Source organism: Littorina saxatilis, linkage group LG10 (genome assembly GCF_037325665.1).
Source record: "Littorina saxatilis isolate snail1 linkage group LG10, US_GU_Lsax_2.0, whole genome shotgun sequence".
NCBI classification, from domain to species: Eukaryota; Metazoa; Mollusca; class Gastropoda; order Littorinimorpha; family Littorinidae; genus Littorina; species Littorina saxatilis.
Window position 1 is genome coordinate 18349448 of NC_090254.1, and position 24471 is coordinate 18373918.

Below are 24471 nucleotides of genomic sequence, written 5' to 3' on the forward strand. Positions count from 1 at the left end.
CAAAAAGAGTTGAAACGGTATTTTTTCCTCGAAAACGAGGTTAAAGAGTCAAGACAACTTGTTCCTACTCCCAATATGTTCTAATTGATTGCAACAGCATTGGCTCATCAGCAGTGAAAGTCGTTCAAAGGAGTAACCATACACATCAAACATGGGTGTTCCTAAATTTTATCGATGGATCAGCGAACGCTACCCTTGCCTCAGCGAAGTTGTCAAAGAATTTCAAGTGAGAAAGATCCTACACATGTTTTTTTCTGTTCCTGTCGAAGAAGTTTGATTGTCAGCAATTACTAACCTGCTCCTCACTAGCAGTAGCATACAGATCGAATTTTTATACACCATAGCTTTAATAATTGTCAATAATTAGTTGTTATCTAAGTGAAAAACGATCGAGTTGGTCACGTTGCATTTGCAGTAAAATGATTTTGCTTCGCAGTTAGTTGTTACAATGCAGGCTGTATAGTGTTATGACAACATTTGTTTAACAATAAATAGTATTGATAATGGTGCAAAAGATTGGCATATGATATTTAATTTGTTTGGTCTGAAAGCCTACGCATGTGGGTCTGAGATTTGTCATGTATTCTAAACAAGACTAAAGCATGAGTGAAGGACATGTTTAAAATTGAAAACAATTCTTCACTGGGACTGGGAGGCAGAGGAAACTGAGAACTAGCAGTAGCATAAAGTGCTCTCTGCATCTAGTAATATACCACATGTCGTAAGACTAAGAGTAAGAGTTATCCACGACTATTAGGCAAAAAAAAAAAATTGTCTGTTTCTGGTCACCCGACCGACCCTAAATTTCGGCGCCGACCCTAAACTTTTTTTTTCCAAACTCAAAATGTTTTTTTTTTTTTGGGTGGTAAAGGACAGGGTGAGAAAATGAACAACAAAAACGTGTGAAAACGAAAGTCCGCTGACGATTTGTAAATATGTTGAGTGTCTTGTCTCTATGTATAGTGAATCCAGTCTCTTTGCGCGATTTTTAAAGTTAGTTTTATTGGTCTACATTTGGGGTAAAAAAAAATAAATAAATAAAAAAATAAATAAAAATCTCTACCTACCGACCCTATTTTTTTTAGCCATGTTACCAGAAACAGACAATTTTTTTTTTGGCCTTAGAAAAAGCGAGGCAATCTGAATCATTGACAAAAACTGAAATTTTATCAAAATTATGCCCAATTGCACGATTTTGAACTTACAGACGTACACACATACAGTGGTTACATGCAATTAGTTTTAGAAAGCGACATTCATACCCTTCATACATGTATATGTTTATTTAACTTGAGGTTTCATCCAGCGTATGCAAAATAACATGGTGGAACTTAATTTTACAAGATGTTAACTATAGGCTGACTTGATTTATTTTATCGTTTTCTTTTTTTTTACTCTGCAGCTTCCGGAATTTGACAACTTGTACCTGGACATGAACGGTGTTGTCCATACATGCTCACATCCTGAAGATGACAACCCCCACTTCAGAATCACAGAGGAACAGATCTTCAAAGATATTTGCCACTACATTGAGGTACCTGTGCACATCCGGCATCAAGCGCACACAGGAGAGCATCATGCCCACACACACACTCACACAATGAAACACACGGAGTACAACACAGAACAGCCTGTATAAATGTACCGATTATTCTGAAAATATGGGTTCAAAAATTCAGGTGCAGGTTTACACTTTTTGCAGAACCATATGGTGGGGAAAACAACTGGAAATCAATACAAATGACATAGTTTAGCAGATTCTATTTTGCCAGGCAATATTTTGCTGTAGCACTTGTCTGGCACAGGTCCTCTATTGCCAGTGTGTAGACAAGCAGCGTAGTGTTCTGGTTTAAACTATATGTTCCCTGAAAGTGGTGTATGGCTGCCTAGATACACGGTGATACACGTAAAGACCCACTTGTGCAACAACAAAACCAATACGAGTGTGCGTGAGAGCTTCAGCCCATGAACGCAGAAGAAGAAGAGATACACACAGCATATTGTTCTGGTTTCAGTTTCTGTTCCGCATGATCAAACCCAGAAAGGTCTTCTTCATGGCCATCGACGGAGTTGCACCCAGAGCCAAGATGAACCAGCAAAGAGGTCGCCGTTTCAGATCAGCCCGAGAGGCAGAGGAACTCATCAAGAAAGCTCAGGAGAAGGGAGAGACTCTTCCCACAGAGAAAAGATTTGATTCCAACTGCATCACACCAGGTGAGATTTGTCTAGTTCTTTTTTTTGGTGTGTGTATTTGTGAGTGTTTTTGTTCTTGTTGTTGATAGTTAGGTTTTAAGAGGTGGCATTGCATGTGATTTCATCAGCATTCAGCTGCCAGGGGCATTTACATATTTTCTGTTTTATTGAGTCACTTGAGAAAAAGTGACTCTATGTAATCGGTCAGTGTTAGTCTGTCCGGCCGGCCGGCCGTCCGGCCGGCCGTCCGTAGACACCACCTTAACGTTGGACTTTTCTCGGAAACTATCAAAGCGATCGGGCTCATATTTTGTTTAGTCGTGACCTCCAATGACCTCTACACTTTAACGATGGTTTCGTTGACCTTTGACCTTTTTCAAGGTCACAGGTCAGCGTCAAAGGAAAAATTAGACATTTTATATCTTTGACAAAGTTCATCGGATGTGATTGAAACTTTGTAGGATTATTCTTTACATCAAAGTATTTACATCTGTAGCCTTTTACGAACGTTATCAGAAAAACAAGGGAGATAACTAGCCTTTTCTGTTCGGCAACACACAACTTAACGTTGGGCTTTTCTCGGAAACTATAAAAGTGACCGGGCTCAAATTTTATGTGAACGTGACTCATTGTGTTGTGAATAGCAATTTCTTCCTGTCCATCTGATGCCTCATATAATATTCAGAACTGCGAAAGTGACTCGATCGAGCGTTTGCTCTTCTTGTTTTTATTTATTTTAGTTGTTGTTTTTTGTTTAAATTATTTTACTTGCTTGTCTGTTGGTTCTCATTTGATAGTCATACCGAGGATTCAATTCATGGATTATTTGGTGCTCTAGCATCAAGTAAGGATAGCCTATGGTTTAACCAGTGAACAAAGAACGAATTGGTGATGCACATAATTATGTTACTGAGATGTGAATGAAGATTTCTTTTATTTCTTTTGCAGGCACACCCTTCATGGTTCGTCTTCAGGACCACTTGAAGTACTTTGTCGTCAACAAGGTCACCCATGACCCTCTCTGGCAGGGCCCGCAAATCATTCTCTCAGGTCATGAGGTCAGTGCGTAGTAAAGCTAAACACTGTATTCCATCTATTTGTATCTGTCTGGAAAAACTTTCGGTTCGCAAGATATGGAAAGAAATAGGACAATTTTTCATTTCCTCATTAGATACAGTATACTAAGGCCCCCCCCAAAAATAGTCTGTTTACGGTAACACTTGCAAAAAAATAGGGTCGGTAGGTCTTTTTTTGTTTTGTTTTTTCCCTCAAAAAACCCCCATATTTTTAAGTTATTTTGCCAAAAATCAGACTTTTTTTTTTCTTAAATTTTTTTTCTCCCCCAAATGCCCAAAAAAAAGTCTAGGGTTGCGCGAAAAAAATAGGGTCGGTCGGGATACCGTAAACAGACTATTTTTTTTTTGTTTTGTGCCTAAGAATAAACCCAAACTGCAGAATGGTATTCTCGATTTAACCTGTTTTTCATAGAAAAGTCTGCACATATGCTGGGATTCCTGCAATGTAGTTTAGTCTTTGTATATAATTAGAAACACACATGCGCACTCTAAAGTTTTAGATCTCAGCTACTTTGGGCCATGTTGTCTTTACCACAGTTTTGTTGTTATTGTCTTCTTTAAGGTTTTTTTTTAACACTTTGTACCACACCTATGTTGACCAAATTCTTTTAGCCGAGACCAGCTGTGCTGCAGCAGGTCACTCAGAATTGTAGTAACTGTGTAGAACTGTGTATCAACATGCTGGAATGCAGGCGTTAGATAGACGTCACAGGAAGCGACTGAAGCCAACAGTCAGAGCAGAATGCGGATATGTGCCGAATAAAAGCAGATGCAATGTATTGACTATGTGTGTACGGATATATCCATACCTGGTCAGATAGAGCCATATGAGTGGGTACGGATATATCTGTACCGCGGAGACAATGAGTTAATGTATCGGTAAGCAAAAAGTATGTCTTTTATCTTCATGATTTCAGACGCCAGGAGAGGGAGAACACAAAGTGATGGACTTCATCCGTTACTCTCGATCACAGCCAGGACATGATCCCAACACACGGCATTGTCTCTACGGTCTGGATGCTGATTTGGTCAGTCATTTTGGTAGCACCCTCTCAGATTGAATTATTCATTATTATTTTTACTTCTGTATTTAGAAATTTATTAAGATAGTTATTAATAACATTTCTTAATTCATTCATTTATTTAAACATGTATTTATTCGTTAATGCATACATTATGTAGACATTTATGAAAGTACCATATACTTATAAACGGGTTCAGAATTTGTTGAGGTTGGTGGAATGGGGATTTTTTTGTTGGTGTTGTTGTTGTTGTTGCTTTTTGCCTGTTTTATTATAAACTTAAAAGTTAAAGGCATATGTACTCGATGACTATACACGCTAATTGCTTTACCAACAGCTGGAGACATGCTAAATTAAGTTCTCTGCAAAATATTGTGGTCTAGGACCCCTTCAATGTTGAGATATGTTAATTTTCATTTTGATCTGGATCGTCCTATTTATAGATTTGGCAACACATGTAACGTTGATGCAAGGGAGCTAACACCGCGGCTTTGTTGACATCCTCACTTTTTCAGAGGCTAGAACAAGCTGTAATGCATGTATTATGGTCCGCGCATGGTGACATATCGTCATTATATGGTCTTATGGTGCGTTTGACATCGATTATGGGCAAACTACACTTTGTAAACACGGGAGCGCGTACATATGCCTGTAAAATAAAATCTAGCTGTTATTTTTTTGTGTGCTTTTTTTCAGATCATGCTGGGCCTGACGTCTCATGAGCCCCACTTTGCACTGCTAAGAGAGGAGGTCCGCTTCGGTGGCAAGAAGGATCGGAACAGGAGGTACAGTGGGACCCCCCCCCCCCCCCCTTTTAAGACCTCCACAAATCTAAGAAAATTTGGTCTTGAAAAGGAGGGCGTCTGAAAATGTTGGTAAATTTACAGAGTTATGAGCAGAAAATCTGAGGGGGAAAACAGAACTTACACGGGAGGGAGTCTTAAATTAGGGGGTCTTGCAGGGGGGGGGGGGGGGGGGGGGGGGGGGGGGGGCGTAAAGAAGTGTTATCTGTGTCTTGTTACAGGATTTTGACTTTGTATTTTATTCAGAGGTACCAGGCATAATTTTGTTTCTTTACTGTTGATGGTTTGTTTTGTGATGTGGGATGGGTTGCTTTGTTTCAGTTTCTGTGTAAAATGTTTGTAAAACAACTCCATTTTGATGTGCAGACCTAGCACCCCAGAAGAAACGACTTTTCACCTGCTTCACCTGTCACTGATGAGAGAATACCTGGACTATGAGTTCTCTGCCTTGAAGGTATGGCACTCAGCATCTTTTTTTTTTTTTTTTTTTTAAACAGGTTTTGATTGTATTTCAACTATATATGAGAAACAAAAGGAAGCTAAGTGATCAAAATGCATACAACATGTGCAATCGAGTAAGTGAGACCAATTTCAACTACTTATACTTTAAATAATAAATCAAACAAAATTTCCTTGTTGGTATTTACAGTATTACCAATAATCTGATTACTCGTATTGAAGGATAAGGAGCTCTATCTCAGTTTGTACAGTCACGTTCTCAGATGAGTATGATCTGATCAACAAAGGGAAGTAAGCGCTATAAATGCAGACAACATGTGTAATAGAGTAAGTGAGAGTTATTCGGAACCACTCTCCTGGCACCTGAGAGAATTGAAATGGACAAGCGACTTTCATCAGATGAGAATGTGCATACAAACAGTGACAATGGGGGTAAAAGTTATGTGTACCAATCTAATTTTTCAGACAACGCTGCCGTTTGAGTACGACATGGAGCGCATCATAGATGATTGGATCCTGATGGGTTTCCTGGTGGGTAACGACTTCATCCCTCACCTCCCCCACCTGCACATCCACCACGACGCTCTGCCCCTCCTGTGGAAAAATTACATGGAGATCCTGCCCACACTCGACGGTCAGTGGAAAGAATAACACTGATAAAAAAACAGCAATTACAACAACTCCATTGTCCGTGAAAATAAATACAGTGGTACCTGCGATGAAAGGACGCCTTTGGAACCAGTTAAAAGTGTCCCTACATTGCAGGTGGCCTGTCATGACAGGTATAATTTGGTCATGATAATAAACAATGGGACTCCAGAAGGTGTCTTTTCATGGGAGGTGTCCACTCATCAGAGGGGCCTTACTCCCTCCTTTTTAAGACTTTTTTGCTCAGACTTACTGTTCATAATCTCTGTAAAATTACTCCCATTTTAAGATTCTCTTCTTTGTAAGACCAGATTTTCTCAGATTTGTTTAGGTCTTAAAAGGGGGGTTCCACTGTAGCTCCGTGTGACTTTCACCATCATGTGGAGTCAATCTCAAACGGTTGCTCTTCTGTCAGTATGTGACGTCACTTCCACAGTGTTACTTGGGGACTGTGCCAAAATTCCCTTGGATGCATTTTAACCTGTACATTCTTAAGCTGTTTATTGGTGTTTGGTGTTGCCCTTGGATGTGAGATTTTGTTTCACGCAGTAACGTTGGTGTGGGGTTTTTTGTTAAGAAATCCGTACAGAAACTATATTGCTTTGCACTTAATGTACAACTGCATGTTCCCATGTTCCCCGCGCGGGTTAGGGGGAAGAATTTACCCGATGCTCCCCAGCATGTCGTAAGAGGCGACTAACGGATTCTGTTTCTCTTTTTACCCTTGTTAAGTGTTTCTTGTATAGAATATAGTCAATTTTTGTACAGATTTTAGTCAAGCAGTATGTAAGAAATGTTAAGTCCTTTGTACTGGAAATTTGCATTCTCCCAGTAAGGTCATACATTGTACTACGTTGCAAGCCCCTGGAGCAATTTTTTTATTTGTGCTTTTGTGAACAAGAAACAATTAACAAGTGGCTCTATCCCATCCCCCCCCCCCCCCCCCCCCCCCCCTTTTCCCCGTTGCGATATAACCTTCGTGGTTGAAAACGACGTTAAACACCAAATAAAGAAAGAAAGAAAGAAATGTTCCCATGTTTCAGGTTATCTGAATGAAGGGGGCCGCCTGAATTTGCGTCGCTTTGAGAAATACCTGGGAGGCCTGGCCAAGGTGAGTCTCCTTTCTTTTCAAACTTGTTTGCTTATCCTATGCTGTCCACAATATTCATTTGAAGACTTTTCGTGTGTGCAAATTCGACATATTGAAGTCTATGGAACATGTGCTGTACCAGTATAGGGACACACTGACAATGGTTTGCTCAGTCACCTTTTGGTTGTGCAAGGAATTTATCAGCTAAGTTATAATCCATAGATAACTTTTCATTCGGACAGAGCCTTTCAGTTGTGAAAAATGTCAGGTGGGTTATAAACTGTAAATAACTATTTGAAAGAGATTTTTATCTGTGGAATTTACTTGTGAATTATAAACTGTAGAGAACTTTTTGGTTTTACAGAGACATTGAATGCTCACTCTGCCTCGTAGAAACAGTGTGCTTCACTGTCTCAGATCTGGCAAGGCTTTAAGATGGGATAAGTCCGTCTTTCCACTTGGTCAGATACTAAAAAAGAGCATCCTGGGTTATCTCTGTGCATAGTCTCTTTTTTTTTTAAGAATTAATTTTGTAAAAGGTACTGGTGAGGTGAACTGTTTTCAAGAGGCGTGGTAGGCCTTTAAGCTGTGGAATTTACCAGGGCCGGAATGTATGTAGCAAGGATAGAGACTTTAGCCCGGGATAAACCCTATCCTTGAGCTGATTTAGCCCACTGTAAAAAATATCCCAATGCATGAGTCGAGGTTAGCTCTATCCTCGGGCTAAAAGCCGGATCAAACCACAGGCGGAAGGTATCGTCCACTGGACTACTACTATCACAGAAAGACTACAAGGTACGTCACTCACCTTCGAGTCTTCTGTGTTCTTGGAGTCGCTTCCTGGGGAAAAATATTGTTCAAGACGGTTTGCCTCTTCCTACAGTCTGTGTAAGGTCAAATAAATACAGTTGAATGATTGTTTGAACTGTATGTACCTTTAATTTTCAGCTTCCGTCCCTTGCAGGTTGTTTTTAACCATCATTTGGACGAATCTTCGTTTGCGAGCCGCTAATATCCACTTCGTTTCAAATCATGCATCCGCACCGAATATGCATACCAGCGCTCATTGGTTAATAACAGGATATTCGATGATTATTTTCCCGTGGGTAGCTTCCCTTTGCTGCACAATATTTACATATGTTTTAGACCAATGAGCGCTGGTATGCATATTCGGTGCCAAAAATAGATCGAGGGCAAAGCTCGGGTTAGTTATCTTTTCTGTAGTCTCGACACATGCATTGCGCTAAAGTATCGATGATATCCTGGGGATAGATAGTCCGGGTTAAGCTTTTATTCCGGGTTAATAAAGACCTCGCTACATACATTCCAGCCCAGGCAATTATGAACTGCCATGAACTGTCCAGCTTGACACAAACTTGGTGGTTGAATTTACCAGGCAATTACAAACTGCCCTGAACTGTCCAGTTTGACACAAACTTAGCTGTGGAATTTACCAGGCAATTACGAACTGCCCTGAACTGTCCAGTTTGACACAAACTTAGCTGTGGAATTTACCAGGCAATTACGAACTGCCATGAAATTTCCAGGTGAATGATAAATGTGGATGACTTTTTCAGTTTGACCGAGAACAGTTCAGCGACCAGTATGTGGACATGAAGTACCTGGAAGGAAAGAGAGGTGGGGCATCACAAGGAAAAAGGGGAGCCCCTCCTTCAGCGTCAGGCGGCAAGAGGAACGGTCCCAGCAGCCAGTCAAAGGTGGGGCTTGATTAACTGATTGGATGATGAATTGACTGGTCACTCAATCAATTCAGTGGTTGCATTTTTGAGTGCTCATCGAGGGATTCAGTGGTTTGAGCCATTTTTTTCGGCATCAGGTGGCAAGAAGAATTGTTTCAGCAACCATTCAATGGTGGGGATTGATCGAGTGATTGATTAATTGAGCGATTGATCAGTTGAGTTTTTGATTGATTTAATTGAGGGATTGGCTTGCTCATGAATTTGTTATGTTTTTAATTTCTTTGCCGATTGGTTCGTTGAAAGAAAGATTGATTGATCAATCAGTCAATTGAGTAGTTGAGTTTTGGATTGATAACTGAGGGATTGACTGGTGCATGTATCTGTTATGTCATTTTTTGATTCACTGATTTGTTCATGAACGATTGTGATTTGTTCATGAAAGATTGATCACTAATCAAGCATGCATTTTGCATCAGCAGAAAGGAGGAAAGGGCAACAACCCCTTTGCTGTTCTGGAAGGATTTGGCAACATGGACGAAGAATACAATAAGCAGGGAAGGGAGAATGGGCAGCTAGAAGGTAAGACAGTCTCAGCAACATGCACACAGACTATTCTTTCATTTCTTGGTGAAAACTATGAAAGCTGGCGCCAAACTGGATTATTTCGGCACTGTTGTTCTTTAAACAAGGTCAGAGAGTGGATTTGTGCACAGACCCGCATAAATATGCTTTTTTTTGTCAATCTAAAACACATTCAAAAGCCAATTTAAGAAATGTATCAGTTTCAGTGGGCTTTGCAGAGGAGGGGGGGGGGGGGGGCATGCCCTAATAAAGTTTTTCGTTTCCAACCCGGTCCTATTGCTGCAAATTGAAAGATTTCAGCATACTATTCCAACCATTCAGGAAAACACATGTTGTACTTTAGAATGTGTGTGTAACCAACCAGTGGAACCCATTTTTGGGACCTTTAAAAAGATCTGAGAAAATCAGGTTTTAAAAAGGAGGAAGTCTTAAAATAGAGGTACAGTCGAACCCACTTAAAACGAACACGCTAGTTACGAATTTTGACTTATAACGTATTAGTTTTAAGTTCCCAACTGAATACCTCTTTCTTCATGCTTAAAAAAAATGCTTGAAACGAATTCTTTGTAACGAATTTATGCTTATAACGAGCACTTTTTGGATTCCCAAGCATGCATACTGTCTGTAATTTACTCACGCTTATGACGAAATCTTTAAACTCGTCTCGAGATCGACATATCATGGGAATTTGAGAAGTTTGAATACATGTGTCAAAGTCTTCCCTTGCATCGACTGCTTGAACCATTGCTCAACCGATCACTGAATAAAGTTAAACTGATTACACTGTACTCACAAAACAATTTCAAATTTAGAATCAAAGTGATTGATAGCTCAGACACTGAACATGAATGACTGACTGACGTTTATTTCCTTCGCGAATACCAAAAACGAAACATCAATGTTTTGAACGGAAGCCATTGCCAAAAAATGTAGATGCCAGAGTGGTTTACCTTGGACAAGGGAAACCACACTCTCAACGTTTGCGTTCGCCGGTTCGCGATACTTTATCAGTCAGTCAGTGCTTTCGATTTGGATTTGAACATCATGTTGCAACCAAAAAAACCCAACTAAATTGGCCAAGGTTTGCTACCCGTCGCCAAGGTAAGTGATTCCGGACAAATGATAGGAACACCGCGAATGTGGACAGTGTCAGTGTGTGTGTGTGTGACCAAAAACGTAACAACTGGATGAAACATCTGTGTGCTCACTCTCACTCAAACTCAACAATCATCACTCAACATGAGACACACATGAACATGTAACTGAATATGTCACTTTATTGTCCAAACGTGAAGCAGCATGAAAGTTGCGAAAGAAACAAATTGAAACACCATAAAATGTACAAGACTTAAAAAAAAATAAAAAAAATAATCAATTTTCTTAATACGAATTTTGGTTAAGACGAACTTTTTTTCCGATCCCCAGTGATTCGTCTTAAGCGAGTTCGACTGTAAATTAACAGACGTTATGAACAGAAAATTTTAAGAAAGCAGAGTCTTAGGAGGGGTGGAAGGGGTCTTTTAAAGAGAGGTTTGCTGTGGTGTCAAAATGTGCAACACTTTTTTTCTGTTATATCAGCGCGTGCAGCCTCTTTTCCCAACAATGCCGATGACACTTCTGATGAGGATGACTACGACACGTTTGATGATGAGTTCAGCGCACACAAGCGAGATTACTACATCACCAAGATGGGATATGAAAATGTCACTCCGTAAGTTTGATGTTCTCTCTTTGGTTGTGTTAATGAGAGATTTGGAAAAGGAAGAATTGGTTTTACGGGGAAAGAGAGCACACAAATGCGTAGAGGAGGGATGGGGGGGGGGGGGGGGGAGGCGTGGGATAGTGATTGCGAGCTACATTAACCGGCTGAAGAGTGAAGGATCCTCACCCGTGTCTGCAGATTTGAGAGGAAAATGTGCTTGTCATGTGCCTCCATCACATTTTGTGTGTGTGTGTGTGAGGGGGGGGGGGTGTATTTTTTTTCAAGAAGATTCTTCTCTTTGTTTTGATCTCCAACTAAATACAGGCAAAACAGCATCATCTTAAACACGAGCTTATGATCTCCAGTTTCCAGTAGATGTACTTGTTTGTTTCAGTGAGGTGTTGCGAGACCAGGCCTACCAGTATGTGCGTGCCATCCAGTGGATTCTGCTCTACTACTACGAGGGAGTGCAGTCTTGGAGCTGGTGAGTGAAGACTAAATTTGCATCTGTACAGGTGTGAGGGTGACCACGTTTTGATCTGTAGAGGAATTTAGGTGAACAATTTTTGATCTGCACAAGAAAAAAGGTATTGGGATGACCTCATTTTGGAACCTGTACCTTAAAAAGATGGTTGGGACATGCAAGTTATGTGGATCCATTATTCTGATATTTCAATGATAGTAAACAATTCTGTGCAGAAAAATAAACTGTCATAGAGTTTTATGCAGATATTTAAATTTCTGTGCTTCTGACATTTCAAGTGAAAATTCAGACTTCTGGATCTGGATCTGGATCTTTTACGTTGCAGGGACCACTGTTGGTCATCTTCGCAACGGATGCAGGAGAGTGCATGATAATAATTTAGAATATAATAAAAGTCCTGACTTTTTAAAAACAATTTTAGCTAGTTTGTGTTTCATATTGCTGGTGTCTTGACAACATTTCATTCTGTAGTGATTGGTTTGTAAGGTGGGTATGTGTGAACATTTGCTTCAGTGGTTGAAAGCAAACTTTTAAGAATTGAGTTTTTTACTCTTTTTTCTCTCTGCAAACAGGTACTACCCACACCACTACGCTCCCTACATCAGCGACGTGCGGGACTTTGCGGGCATAAACCTCACGTATGAAATGTCGGAGCCGTTCAAGCCGTTTGAGCAACTGATGGCTGTCCTGCCCGCTGCCAGCAAAGATTTTCTGCCTGCACCCCTGCAGGTGAGTGCCCAGTTTTGTTTCACTTCAAAACAAAAAGAAAACTCAACAGTAACCAGTTTTGGTAAATTCCTCATCAAATGTTCGTCAGACAGTCGCTGACTTCTTCAGGATGGTAAGGCCTAAAAAAAAGATAGGTGTGGTTACGGTAACCCGACCTACCCTATTTTTAGGGGCCGACCCTAAAACTTTTTAATACATTTGTCAACAAAAAAACCCCACAAATCAAGAAAACGAGTGCAGAAAACGCAATGAAAGCGAAAGCGCTCGAGTCGCACACTTATTTTCCTGTCAAGTAGGTTGAATTTGTACACATTAGAAAAACAAAGTTAATAATAAAAAATAAAAAAAGTGATTGCCTACCTTCCTACCCTATTTTTTTGTGGCTATGTTACCGTAACCACACCTATTTTTTTGGGGGCCTAATCAGCTCTTCTGTTCTTCTTCTTCAGTTCTGTTTCACATAATCACACTACAGGTGAAACTCTGGGAAACTGTTGAAGACCTGTTCCAAACTTGGCAGTTCACAGCATCAGCAGGCTTCAGGCTATGAGAGATACAATCGTTCAATGCTGAAGAAGACAATTATTAAAAGATTTGGTTATCAGTGTCTGTAGCTACTTTTTATTCTGTCAGTTGCCTTGAAATTTCTTCATGTCTAGATCAAGGTTTTTAAATAAAAAGTGCCCAAACTTGTCAATGGGAATGCAGTCAGGGCTGAGGTGCGCGAACCAAAAGTAGGTGCCACTCAAACGGGAGAGAACGAACCGCGGTGTCTGATTGGTTGAAATCGCAACAAATCTCAATTTCAACCAATCCAATGCCGCGGCTGGCTCCCACCCGGTTGGTAGCTTTCTTGTGCACCTCAGCCCAGGAGTCTAGAATTTAACCGGCACGGTTGGCCTAGTGGTAAGGCGTCCGCCCCGTGAGCGGGAGGTCGTGGGTTCGAACCCCGGCCGGGTCATACCTAAGACTTTAAAATTGGCAGTCTAGTGGCTGCTCCGCCTGGCGTCTGGCATTATGGGGTTAGTGCTAGGACTGGTTGGTCCGGTGTCAGAATAATGTGACTGGGTGAGACACAAAGCCTGTGCTGCGACTTCTGTCTTGTTTGTGGCGCACGTTATATGTCAAAGCAGCACCGCCCTGATATGGCCCTTCGTGGTCGGCTGGGCGTTAAGCAAACAAACAAACAAACAAAAGTCTAGAATTTATTATCCACTCTAATCACCTGTGGCTTCACTAACTTCGTAAGTCTAGAGATGGTTGAGGGGTAGTTTTGTGTGTGTTGTTTTTTGCTTTCGTGGAAAACATTTCTTTCCAGTTGTGTTCAAGACTCATGTTTGATGTGATTTCAGGAACTGATGACAAACGAGAACTCACCTGTGAATGACTACTACCCAGTGAATTTCAAAACAGACCTGAACGGCAAACAGCAGGACTGGGAGGCTGTGGTGCTCATCCCCTTCATTGATGAGGTGAGAGATCAATCAAATCAAATCAAATCAACTTTATTATCTCACATGGAGAAATTGCAGTGGTGGTGCATGTAACATTAAGACAAACGAAACGCGAGATACACTTGTTGTTATTTCATTGTTACGTTATTGATATTTGTTGAAGACGTTGTCTTTGATGTTTGAGCCATTGGCATTATGTTTTGGGATGTGCTGATAATAGTGCTTGATCATTATGTTGTTGTTGTTGTTATTGTTGTTGTTGTTGTTGTTTTGTTGTTGAGTCACTTGAGAAAAAGTGACTCTATGTAATCGGTCAGTGTTAGTCTGTCCGGCCGGCCGTCCGTCCGTAGACACCACCTTAACGTTGGACTTTTCTCGGAAACTATCAAAGCGATCGGGCTCATATTTTGTTTAGTCGTGACCTCCAATGACCTCTACACTTTAACGATGGTTTCGTTGACCTTTGACCTTTTTCAAGGTCACAGGTCAGCGTCAAAGGAAAAATTAGACATTTTATATCTTTGACAAAGTTCATCGGATGTGATTGAAACTTTGTAGGATTATTCTTTACATCAAAGTATTTACATCTGTAGCCTTTTACGAACGTTATCAGAAAAACAAGGGAGATAACTAGCCTTTTCTGTTCGGCAACACACAACTTAACGTTGGGCTTTTCTCGGAAACTATAAAAGTGACCGGGCTCAAATTTTATGTGAACGTGACTCATTGTGTTGTGAATAGCAATTTCTTCCTGTCCATCTGATGCCTCATATAATATTCAGAACTGCGAAAGTGACTCGATCGAGCGTTTGCTCTTCTTGTTGTTGTGGTTGTGGTGGTTGTTGTTAGCTGAGAGCATTGCGAAAGTCTGAAAATACAGAGGGATCTAACTCTTTCTGAGATATACCACCTTATGTTAGGCATCTGTGTTATTTTGTGTCCTTAGATAGCAGAACCATCGACATATACCGTACTTTCCGGGTGACAAGGCGCTTCGTTATCTAAGACGCACCCCCTTCTTTTTAAAAAAAATTGTAATCCAGTCACCCATTGGACGCAGGGGGCCGATAGGGCGCACCAAAATGACCCAGTTTTTGCCATGAGAGGTGGTTCCCCTGTCATATCTGAGAGAGGAAACACTTCCTGCACCGGGGTCAGTGACCGACTTTAACTGAGTGAAAATATGTGTGCTCTGTGTGTGCGGCCAGATCAAAGGCATTGTGATAGCTGGGTGGCCTTGTTAAAAGACATGACCTTCTTCCCAGGGGTCAATGACCCAGTTTTTGCCATGAGAGGTGGTTCCCCTGTCATATCTGAGAGAGGAAACACTTCCTGCATCGGGGTCAGTGACCGGTCAGTGACCGAGTTTAACAGAGTGGAAATCTGTGTGTGCGGCCAGATCAAAGGCAGGGCAGTACCTAGTAGCTGAAACATGCATTATCACAAGTTGTTTGACTGGTACTCAAGCGGTCTCTTTGATTTTGTTCGTATTTCATACACGGATTAGGCGCTTCGTGTTATACAAGACGCAGGGGTCGAACTCGAGGAAAAAAGTCGCGCCTTATGACCCGGAAAGTACGGTAGACCTTTTAAAGGCTCAACACCGTCGACTGAGCTAACGTCACTTCATCATGTAAAACCACCACCCTTGTAACATGTAACAGTATTTCAGAAACAAGCCATCAAAGACAATAATAATTCAATGACCACAATTTCCATTCAAGCATCGTTTGCTGGGGGCAATGCGCACGAAGGAACCCGAGCTGACGCAAGAAGAGAGGCAGAGAAACTCACACGGTCCGTGCTACCTGTACCAGCACTCCCCGGAGTCACAAGGAACCTACCCCTCGTCCATGCCTGGAACCTTCCCTGATATTGCAGCCAGCCATGCCAAGTAAGCATGCTCTGATTTGGTTCTGAGATGGGTGAAAAGTACAGATCCTTAGCTAGCTGTTACAGAAACTGTTCACTCTTTCTTGGAATCCAGGTAAACTAAGTATGAAAACAAAACGTTGAGATATTTTGACAACTTCTATAAAATATTTATATTGCGATAACTTGACTTCTATGTAAAAATACTCAAACAGCATGTGATATCTTAACAACTTCTATGAAAATATACATATAAAAATACTTAAATAGCATGTGATATCTTAAAAACTTCTAAAAAAATATGAATATTGCGATAACTTGACTTCTATATGTAAATACTTTAATAGCATGTGAAATCTGAACAACTTGTATGAAAATATGAATATTGTGATAACTTGATTTCTGTATGAAAATACATTAAGAGAATGTTTAAAAGGAAACAGTTACCCAGGAGTGGCCACCATGGGCTGCATAGTTCAGTGTTTCTCTGTTAAATTGTTGGATTGCTACAGAAGCTGTGAGATTTCCAAGTTCTACTTGGGCTGCAAGCCAGAGAAGAAGAACTTTTGTTGAGTTGCTGCCACTGTACTGTGTTTCAGAGTCTGTGCGATCCCCAAGTTTCACTTCTGCCTGCCGCCAGACCAGCTATGCAGAGGGTTGATGCCAGGAACCAAGCTGGACGTCTACTTCCCTGGATTTCCCACACTGAAACACATCCCTCATGATGTATGTACTGCACATGTTTCTGTTAGAGATTTGTAATGTCACTCAGCGTTGTATTCTTTGAGTATGAACAACGTTTAGCTTTTGTCTGTTGGTTTGCCAATGACACCACTTAAAATCTTACCCTTCTTTCAGGAAGAAGTGTGTGTGTGTGTGTGTGTGTGTGTGTGTGTGTGTGTGTGTGTGTGTGTGTGTGAGTGTGTGTCTTTAATCTGTGTGTGTGTGTGTTGTTATGTCTTTAATCTGTGTGTGTGTGTTTTGTTATGTCTTCTTTAATCTGTGTGTGTGTGTGTGTGTGTGTTGTTATTATGTCTTTAGTCTGTGTGTGTGTGTGTGTGTGTGTGTGTGTTGTTATTATGTCTTTAATCTGTGTGTGTGTGTGTGTGTGTGTGTGTTGTTATTATGTCTTTAATCTGTGTGTGTGTGTGTGTGTGTGTGTGTGTGTGTGTGTGTGTGTGTGTGTGTTGTTATTATGTCTTTAATCTGTGTGTGTGTGTGTGTGTGTGTGTGTGTGTTGTTATTATGTCTTTAATCTGTGTGTGTGTGTGTGTGTGTGTGTGTGTGTGTGTGTGTGTGTGTTGTTATTATGTCTTTAATCTGTGTGTGTGTGTGTGTGTGTGTGTGTGTGTGTGTGTGTTGTTATGTCTTCTTTAATCTGTGTGTGTGTGAGCGCACTCATGCACATGCGTGCGTGCATGCCTCTGTTTGTTTGTGTATGTGAGAGAGAGAGAGAGAGTGAGGTCTTGTTGTTTTAGTGGTGTGGATAACATTGTTGCATTTGTATTCCAGCACCGCTTGGAGAAGCGTGGAGTGAAGGTGTTCCAGATGAACAGCAGAGGCTTCAACACGATACTCAAGATCAAGGATCTTCCAGAGAGGGTAAATGGTAGTAGAAGTAGGAGTAGGAGGGGCAGTAGGAGTAACAGGAGGAGTAGTAGGAGCAGCAGCAACAGTTGTAGTAGGTAGACATGGGGGAGTAAGAGCGGGAAGGGAAGTGATAGCAGCTGTTATGGTGTTTGTTTGTTTGTTTGTTTGTTTGCTTAACGCCCAGCCGACTACGAAGGGCCATATCAGGGCGGTGCTGCTTTGACATATAACGTGCGCCACACACAAGACAGGAGTCGCAGCACAGGCTTCATGTCTCACCCAGTCACATTATTCTGACACCGGACCAACCAGTCCTAGCACTAACCCCATAATGCCGGACGCCAGGCGGAGCAGCCACTAGATTGCCAATTTTAAAGTCTTAGGTATGACCCGGCCGGGGTTCGAACCCACGACCTCCCGATCACGGGGCGGACGCCTTACCACTAGGCCAACCATGCCGGTAGCTGTTATGGTGTGAAAGCACTGTTGAAAATAGGAGCAGAGAGAGATACTGTGTTTGCAAGCTAGTAACTGTGTGTGCATGAGCAAGATAGTCAACTCTGCTTTGCAAATACTTTTTATTTACACTCCAACTTATCCATAATTGAAGAGTTGTGGCAGTGTAGCAGCCCGAAGAAAAGAAAAAGAAGAATAAAGTTGTCTGTAAAATTTATGCTGTGTCTTTCTTTTTCTTAACTTACGTGAATTACTGTCGTGTTTTGACGAAAGTGGGTGGTATTGTCAAACACAATTTGTCTTATTCAGAGCCTCGGGGAAATAGCAAACGAACTTCTGGGACAGACAACATGGGTTGGATGGCCACATCTCCATGAAGCCAAGGTCTACGCTGTCGCTGATGAAAAGTTCAGGTGAGTGATTTGGTCTTTCTCGTTTTGTTCATAAAAGTAAAGGTTAAAGGTCGTCCCCTAACGATGTTTGGTCATTAGGGGGGATGATGTTCGAGATCTCAACTACTGAGTACTCTCAACCAGCTTTATTAAGGCGACACCCATCTTCTTCTTCTTCGTTCATGGGCTTAGACTTCCACGTACACTCGTGTTTTTGCACGAGTGGAATTTTACGTGTATGACCGTTTTTACCCCGCCATTTAGGCAGCCATATGCCGCTTTCGGAGGAAGCATGCTGGGTATTTTCGTGTTTCTATAACCCACCGAACTCTGACATGGATTACAGGATCTTTTCCGTGCGCACTTGGTCTTGTGCTTGCATGTACACACGAAGGGGGATAAGCCACTAGCAGGTCTGCACATAAGTTGACCTGGGAGATCGGAAAAATCTCCACACTTAACCCACCAGGCGGCTGCGGCCGGGATTCGAACCCTCGACCTTCCGATTAAGAGGCCGACGTCTTACCACCACACCACAGCGCCCGTCGCGGCACCCATCTACTCTCGCTGCCTTCACAGTATCACGTTAATGAGGTTTGAATAAACTGATAAGGTGTGTACACAACATTTTGCACAGGGAACTATTTCTTTGATCTGTATTTGTTCACAGATGTGACACACATTTTTAGTGAGGAACAGTATCAATGACTTTTATTATAAACAATGAAAAGAAGACAACTTTTCAGTCACATCAAGATACTGGCTACTTCTACTTTTCCTGGCATACATCTTCTGTTTTTTCTCTTGATTATCAATATCCATAAATATTCATACACAGACACCTTGTTTGGGAGCTGTAAATCATTTTAAAAACAGGTTCAGACAATCTTCTTCTTCTTCTTTCATGGGCTAAAACTCCCAATGTTCACTCATGTTTTTGCACGGGTGGATTTGTTACATGTATGACCGTTTTTACCCCACGATTCTGGGAGCATACGCCGATTTTGGGGACATTAAGACATTCAAATTAACTGTGTAGATGTTAATCATAACTTTGTTTCACCGACTGTGTGCAGGATTGAACTAGAAGAGCAGCACAAGAAGGGCCAGGCGGCGCCAGTGGTCTCGTGGAACAGGAAGGAACTTGCCAAGCACGAGACAGACGTCTTGTACAAAGACGCTAGCAGCATTAAGGAGAAGTGAGTTATACTTTTATCTTTGTGTGTGCAAGATACGTTTCAAATGTTCAGTAGATAGATAGATAGATTGATTGATTGATAGATTGGTTGATAGATAGATATATAGATTCATTCATTCATTCATTCATTCATTCATTATCTTCTTGGTGAATGAAGTAAATCCATGCACTTTGAAGACCGACTGTTTCTGTTCATTGAGGTTTATAAGTATGCCAAGCATGTAAAAATGTAAGTATCAGGAACTTAGCTGTTCATGCATCTGAGGTTAAGATTTCACTTTCCCAGTTTGTTTTGGAAAGGGTGTGGCTTACAGCCTTCTTTTTTTATATATCGCCGTCCGGGAATACAACTGCCGTATGTCTAAAAACCACATTTTTCAGGAGACGAAAAAAACTATTTATCTTGGTCACCATTACCCAAAATTCGTCGTTGTTTCACACAGAACATTGTTGTGATCTGGTTCGTTTGCCTATTATAATTTCTCTTTGAAAAATTAAGTCCTTAACTGTTATTTTAACACTATGCTGATTTTTTGACAGAAAGTCGGAAACAATACTGCCGTAAGTCAAGTTACGATGAGAGTGATGAGAAATTGGCGCAAATGTAACTGAGGTAACTCGATTTACGGCAGTTGTATACAGATTGAGAGAGATCTCTTTGAAAGGATTTCAAAGTTACGGTATTTACATTGCAGATTTAAGTAGTAGGATAGCTGTCATGGCAAGTTTTAGATGTATTAACTATAATTCTTGATGTGTGCCGTTTTATTGAGAGAAAAAAACGTGATTTAGTAATGTATTTGTTTAAATTTGGCTGTGTGTCTGTGTGTGTGTGTGTGTGTGTGTGTGTGTGTGTGTGTGTGTGTGTGTGTGTGTGTGTGTGTGTGTGTGTGTGTGTGTGTGTGTGTGTGTGTGTGTGTGTGTGTGTGTGTGTGTGTGTGTGTGTGTGTGTGTGTGTGTGTGTGTGTGTGTGTGTGTGTGTGTGTGTGTGTGTGTGTGTGTGTGTGTGTGTGTGTGTGTGTGTGTGTGTGTGTGTGTGTGTGTGTGTGTGTGTGTGTGTGTGTGTGTGTGTGTGTGTGTGTGTGTGTGTGTGTGTGTGTGTGTGTGTGTGTGTGTGTGTGTGTGTGTGTGTGTGTGTGTGTGTGTGTGTGTGTGTGTGTGTGTGTGTGTGTGTGTGTGTGTGTGTGTGTGTGTGTGTGTGTGTGTGTGTGTGTGTGTGTGTGTGTGTGTGTGTGTGTGTGTGTGTGTGTGTGTGTGTGTGTGTGTGTGTGTGTGTGTGTGTGTGTGTGTGTGTGTGTGTGTGTGTGTGTGTGTGTGTGTGTGTGTGTGTGTGTGTGTGTGTGTGTGTGTGTGTGTGTGTGTGTGTGTGTGTGTGTGTGTGTGTGTGTGAGAGAGAGAGAAAGAGAGAGAGAGAGAGAGAGAGAGAGAGAGAGAGAGAGAGAGAGCGAGCGAGCAATTTGTCCAATTACGTTCAGGACGTTTACTTGTAACAGCAAAAGTTCAACTTTATTCATGTCTATAAAACAGTTGGTTTAAAAAAAAGGTCATACCATGACTATTAACTCCATTAACTCTAAATTTGCAACAAAATGAAAATAGGTAATGATTCGTTTGTGCTATCTTTCATGAACACTGATCTGAGAAAAACAAAACTGGGTTCCTGTCTGTGGAACAGTTAGTTCAAGTACGTATTAATGTTCGAACATAACCAAACTCATGCCTATTGAACAGTTTATAACCATAGTCATTCAGCCTGAACTTGCGACATTCTGTAGTCAAAATAAAACGTCGTTAGTATTGCTTATGTGCATTGGTCTCTTTAAATTGTTGTCATTCTTTAGGAGCTGTTGGCCTGACTGTTCATGCTCACGTTCTGAACACCTGAAATGTGCTGAGTGTAAAAGAAGAAAAGAAGTTTACACCCACCACGAAACTCTATGTGATACTGCTCACTTGAACATGAACGCCCTTTTCACTGTTTGAATGCTGACCACAGTAAAGCCAATTAGGCATCATGGGGCAACGATCTGAAGTAGTGGTGATGTGCCTTTGGGATGATGTACCTTTCACAGAGATTGACCAGATCATTGTACTTCTCTTTGGTAATCGGTAATGGGGCTTTTGAAACGTTTTCCAAGACAATGTCAGCAGGATCTGGGATGCTATGGACAGCTCTCAGTTTTCGCACCAAATTGAGCTGGCAGTAATCGCCTGTGTAGTCATAACCAACGTCTACGACATTTGGTTCTTGTGACGATAGCTTAAATCTTTTCACGTCCAACCACCTAACTTTCTCTTTCTTTGTGTCCAACTGGAAATTCTTCAACAGCTCTGCTACTTTCTTAAAGTCGAAAAAGTCCGACTGAACCAGCTCGTCAACAATGTACAGAGGTGCATGTCGCTTGGCTGTTCTCATATTCTGTGCCCACTGGCTCGGGGTGTACACGGCCACGTGTCTGCTCATCCGTTCAATGACAGAATGCATGCTGTCCCCTTCGTTCTGAGAGTGACCCGATACAAAGAACACGTGCTCTATTTCATCAAAATGAAACTTTGTCAGGGCATACCAGAGCATTGTAAGGAAGTTTTTGTTCCTGTTTTGCCCTCCACAGCTGTCCGAAAATAACACCACTTTCTTGACACCCCCTTCTTTGCTGATGCGTTCCAGGTATCTATAAACACAGCTGGCAATCTCATTCGATCCCCTGCTCGATGCAGTTTCTGCCCAGACATTGCAATATCCTTGTCCGTTTCTGTAATCATACACTGTCAAGTTGTAGGTATTCAGTTTTCTCTTGTAATACAGGCATGACTCAACACTTGAAGGGGTCGGCAGAACTTCTTCAAGATCAAACACTGCCGCTGCAAGACTTGGATCATCCTTTAATCTCGCTTTTACTTCATCTTTGAATTTTCTGCTATCTTCTTTCATCTGGTTATGCTTTTTGTACTCGCCCTCTTCTGTGTGATCGTAATATCCGTTCTCATAGGCGGCACAGATATCACATCGGTCTTTCATTCGTTTATGGAAGCTGATGTTGAATTCACGATTAAAAACATATCTGTAGGTGGTTTCACTAGCGGGAGCTTTGCATCCTTCCTTTTCCCGCTTTTGAACGTAGAGCTCATACATCTTCAGCAGACTGAGGGAACTTTCCAGGTATTCTCGTGTTGAATCTTTCCTTGCATAGTGACTCTCCACTCTCGCAAAGCTGTTGATGTGCTTTCTAATCTCATCCTTCTCACTGTCCTTTGAGTTGCCTCTTTGGCTTTGCTTTCCCCGCTTTTCTGCATCACAGGTTCCCAGAGAGTTAATATTCTTCAGTGATGTGGCAACAACCGTGTCTGATATATCCAGAGTATCAAGAAACATCTTCTTGCAAACTTTAACTATCTTTCCATGGATGTGCAGGTGGTATTCATAAGTGGAACCTCTCCTTGAAGATGACTTTGTGTGTGTACTTTTTTTCTCACGTTTCTTGACTGTTTTACACAAGTACTGCCTCTGTTGTGTGAGACAACCCAATTTCCAGAAACTGTGAAAAATTTGGATCCTTTCATCCTCTGAGACTTTTGACTTGCACTTATTTCTGCATTGGTCACAACCTGATTTCAGCTCTCTTTTTCTCTTGAGTTTTCCTGCTCTTGATACATAACTTTCCCCACTGTTCCTGAGCCGTTTTCTCTTGTTCTGTTTCCAATCATCCTCATGTCGGAGTCTTTTTCTGGATTGCCTCGGCTTGTCCTGAGTGGGAACGGTAAATGGACTTGTTGCTTGGGAATGTCCTGCAGTGGGTGATCCAATTAAAGTATTGCTTGCGTCACTGTCACGTGTTTGCTCACTTCTTATATGCTCTGGGTCTGTCACTTCCTCTTGGTTTTCAGAAGATGCAGGGTGTCCTGCTGTGCTACACCAAACAGCATCACCATAGTCTTCATCCCAGCTCATCTCAGATGATGAACAATCCAGAAATTTCAATTCTTCCTTTGAAGGAACATAATCATCGCCATCGCTTAGATGATCCGAAGAAGCCTCTGACTCGGCACATTCAGTTGTCAAACACTGGTTAATTGTTGGAAGTGGGACATCTCCATCCGATTCATGCTCCATTTCAATGCACGGATCAACATTCCGAAGGTGACTTAGTGGAATGTCATCCTCGTCGTCAACTTGTCTAAGGTGGCTAAGTGGAACATCATTGTCATCCTCGTCTTGTCTGCCTTTTCTTGGGTTAATCAAGGGAATGTTATCCTCATCCTCACCTTGTTCAAGGTGTCTCATTGGAACGTCATTCTCATCCTCATCTTGTCTGCCTGGTTTAAGACGGATCAGGGGAATGTCATCCTCATCTTCAAATTGTCTAAGGTGGGGTAGTGGAATGTCATCCTCGTCGTCAACTTGTCTAAGGTGGCTAAGTGGAACATCATTGTCATCCTCATCTTGTCTGCCTTTTCTTGGGTTAATCAAGGGAATGTTATCCTCATCCTCACCTTGTTCAAGGTGTCTCATTGGAACGTCATTCTCATCCTCATCTTGTCTGCCTGGTTTAAGACGGATCAGGGGAATGTCATCCTCATCTTCAAATGGTCTAAGGTGGGGTAGTGGAACAGTGTCTTCCGTCATCTCAACAGAGGCATACACATTCACAGCTTCAAACACAGCCTCGTTGGACATCCCGAGCGACTGACACAGATCATGCATAAAGCTGATCAAACTCTCAGATCCTTCATGCTTAGTAACACAAGCACGACCTTCAGGATGACATATTCCTTTCTTATCCCTGCTGTGGGAATCAAATACGTAAAATGTTGACAGAACTTTCATGATGCCAATGGTATAAGAAGAAAAGACACCCCCAACAGTGAAGACTGCAGCATGTTCAATCTGTTCAACAGTTTGCTGTAAAGTCACTGCACCCTCATCGAGGGAAGCATCTCTGCTGCCAAGCATTCCATTGCGATTATTGTCGACATGAAGGTTTACTTTGCGTCCTTCAATCACTACAGTTTGAATAGCTTCA

General features: G+C 41.6%; 1 protein-coding gene across 4 annotated transcripts in view; it reads left to right on the plus strand.

Annotated features, from left to right (window-relative positions):
* The first annotated feature begins 17 nt into the window (after nucleotides 1-17).
* Nucleotides 18-24471, plus strand: part of LOC138978321 (5'-3' exoribonuclease 1-like) — a 71840-nt gene continuing 47386 nt past the window's right edge. For 3 of the 4 annotated variants that reach the window (XM_070351027.1, XM_070351029.1, XM_070351030.1), the window contains exons 1-20: nucleotides 18-226; nucleotides 1403-1534; nucleotides 2016-2214; nucleotides 3142-3251; nucleotides 4187-4297; nucleotides 4988-5076; nucleotides 5461-5548; nucleotides 6019-6187; nucleotides 7245-7312; nucleotides 8869-9009; nucleotides 9468-9570; nucleotides 11152-11284; nucleotides 11670-11759; nucleotides 12332-12488; nucleotides 13841-13960; nucleotides 15667-15836; nucleotides 16414-16540; nucleotides 17327-17416; nucleotides 18170-18273; nucleotides 19329-19451. In XM_070351027.1, coding sequence (XP_070207128.1) covers nucleotides 152-226; nucleotides 1403-1534; nucleotides 2016-2214; nucleotides 3142-3251; nucleotides 4187-4297; nucleotides 4988-5076; nucleotides 5461-5548; nucleotides 6019-6187; nucleotides 7245-7312; nucleotides 8869-9009; nucleotides 9468-9570; nucleotides 11152-11284; nucleotides 11670-11759; nucleotides 12332-12488; nucleotides 13841-13960; nucleotides 15667-15836; nucleotides 16414-16540; nucleotides 17327-17416; nucleotides 18170-18273; nucleotides 19329-19451 — 2399 coding nt within the window. In that variant the 5' untranslated portion in view covers nucleotides 18-151. The remainder of the gene's footprint in view (nucleotides 227-1402; nucleotides 1535-2015; nucleotides 2215-3141; nucleotides 3252-4186; nucleotides 4298-4987; nucleotides 5077-5460; nucleotides 5549-6018; nucleotides 6188-7244; nucleotides 7313-8868; nucleotides 9010-9467; nucleotides 9571-11151; nucleotides 11285-11669; nucleotides 11760-12331; nucleotides 12489-13840; nucleotides 13961-15666; nucleotides 15837-16413; nucleotides 16541-17326; nucleotides 17417-18169; nucleotides 18274-19328; nucleotides 19452-24471) is intronic. The other variant, XM_070351028.1, reaches the window with a different exon arrangement.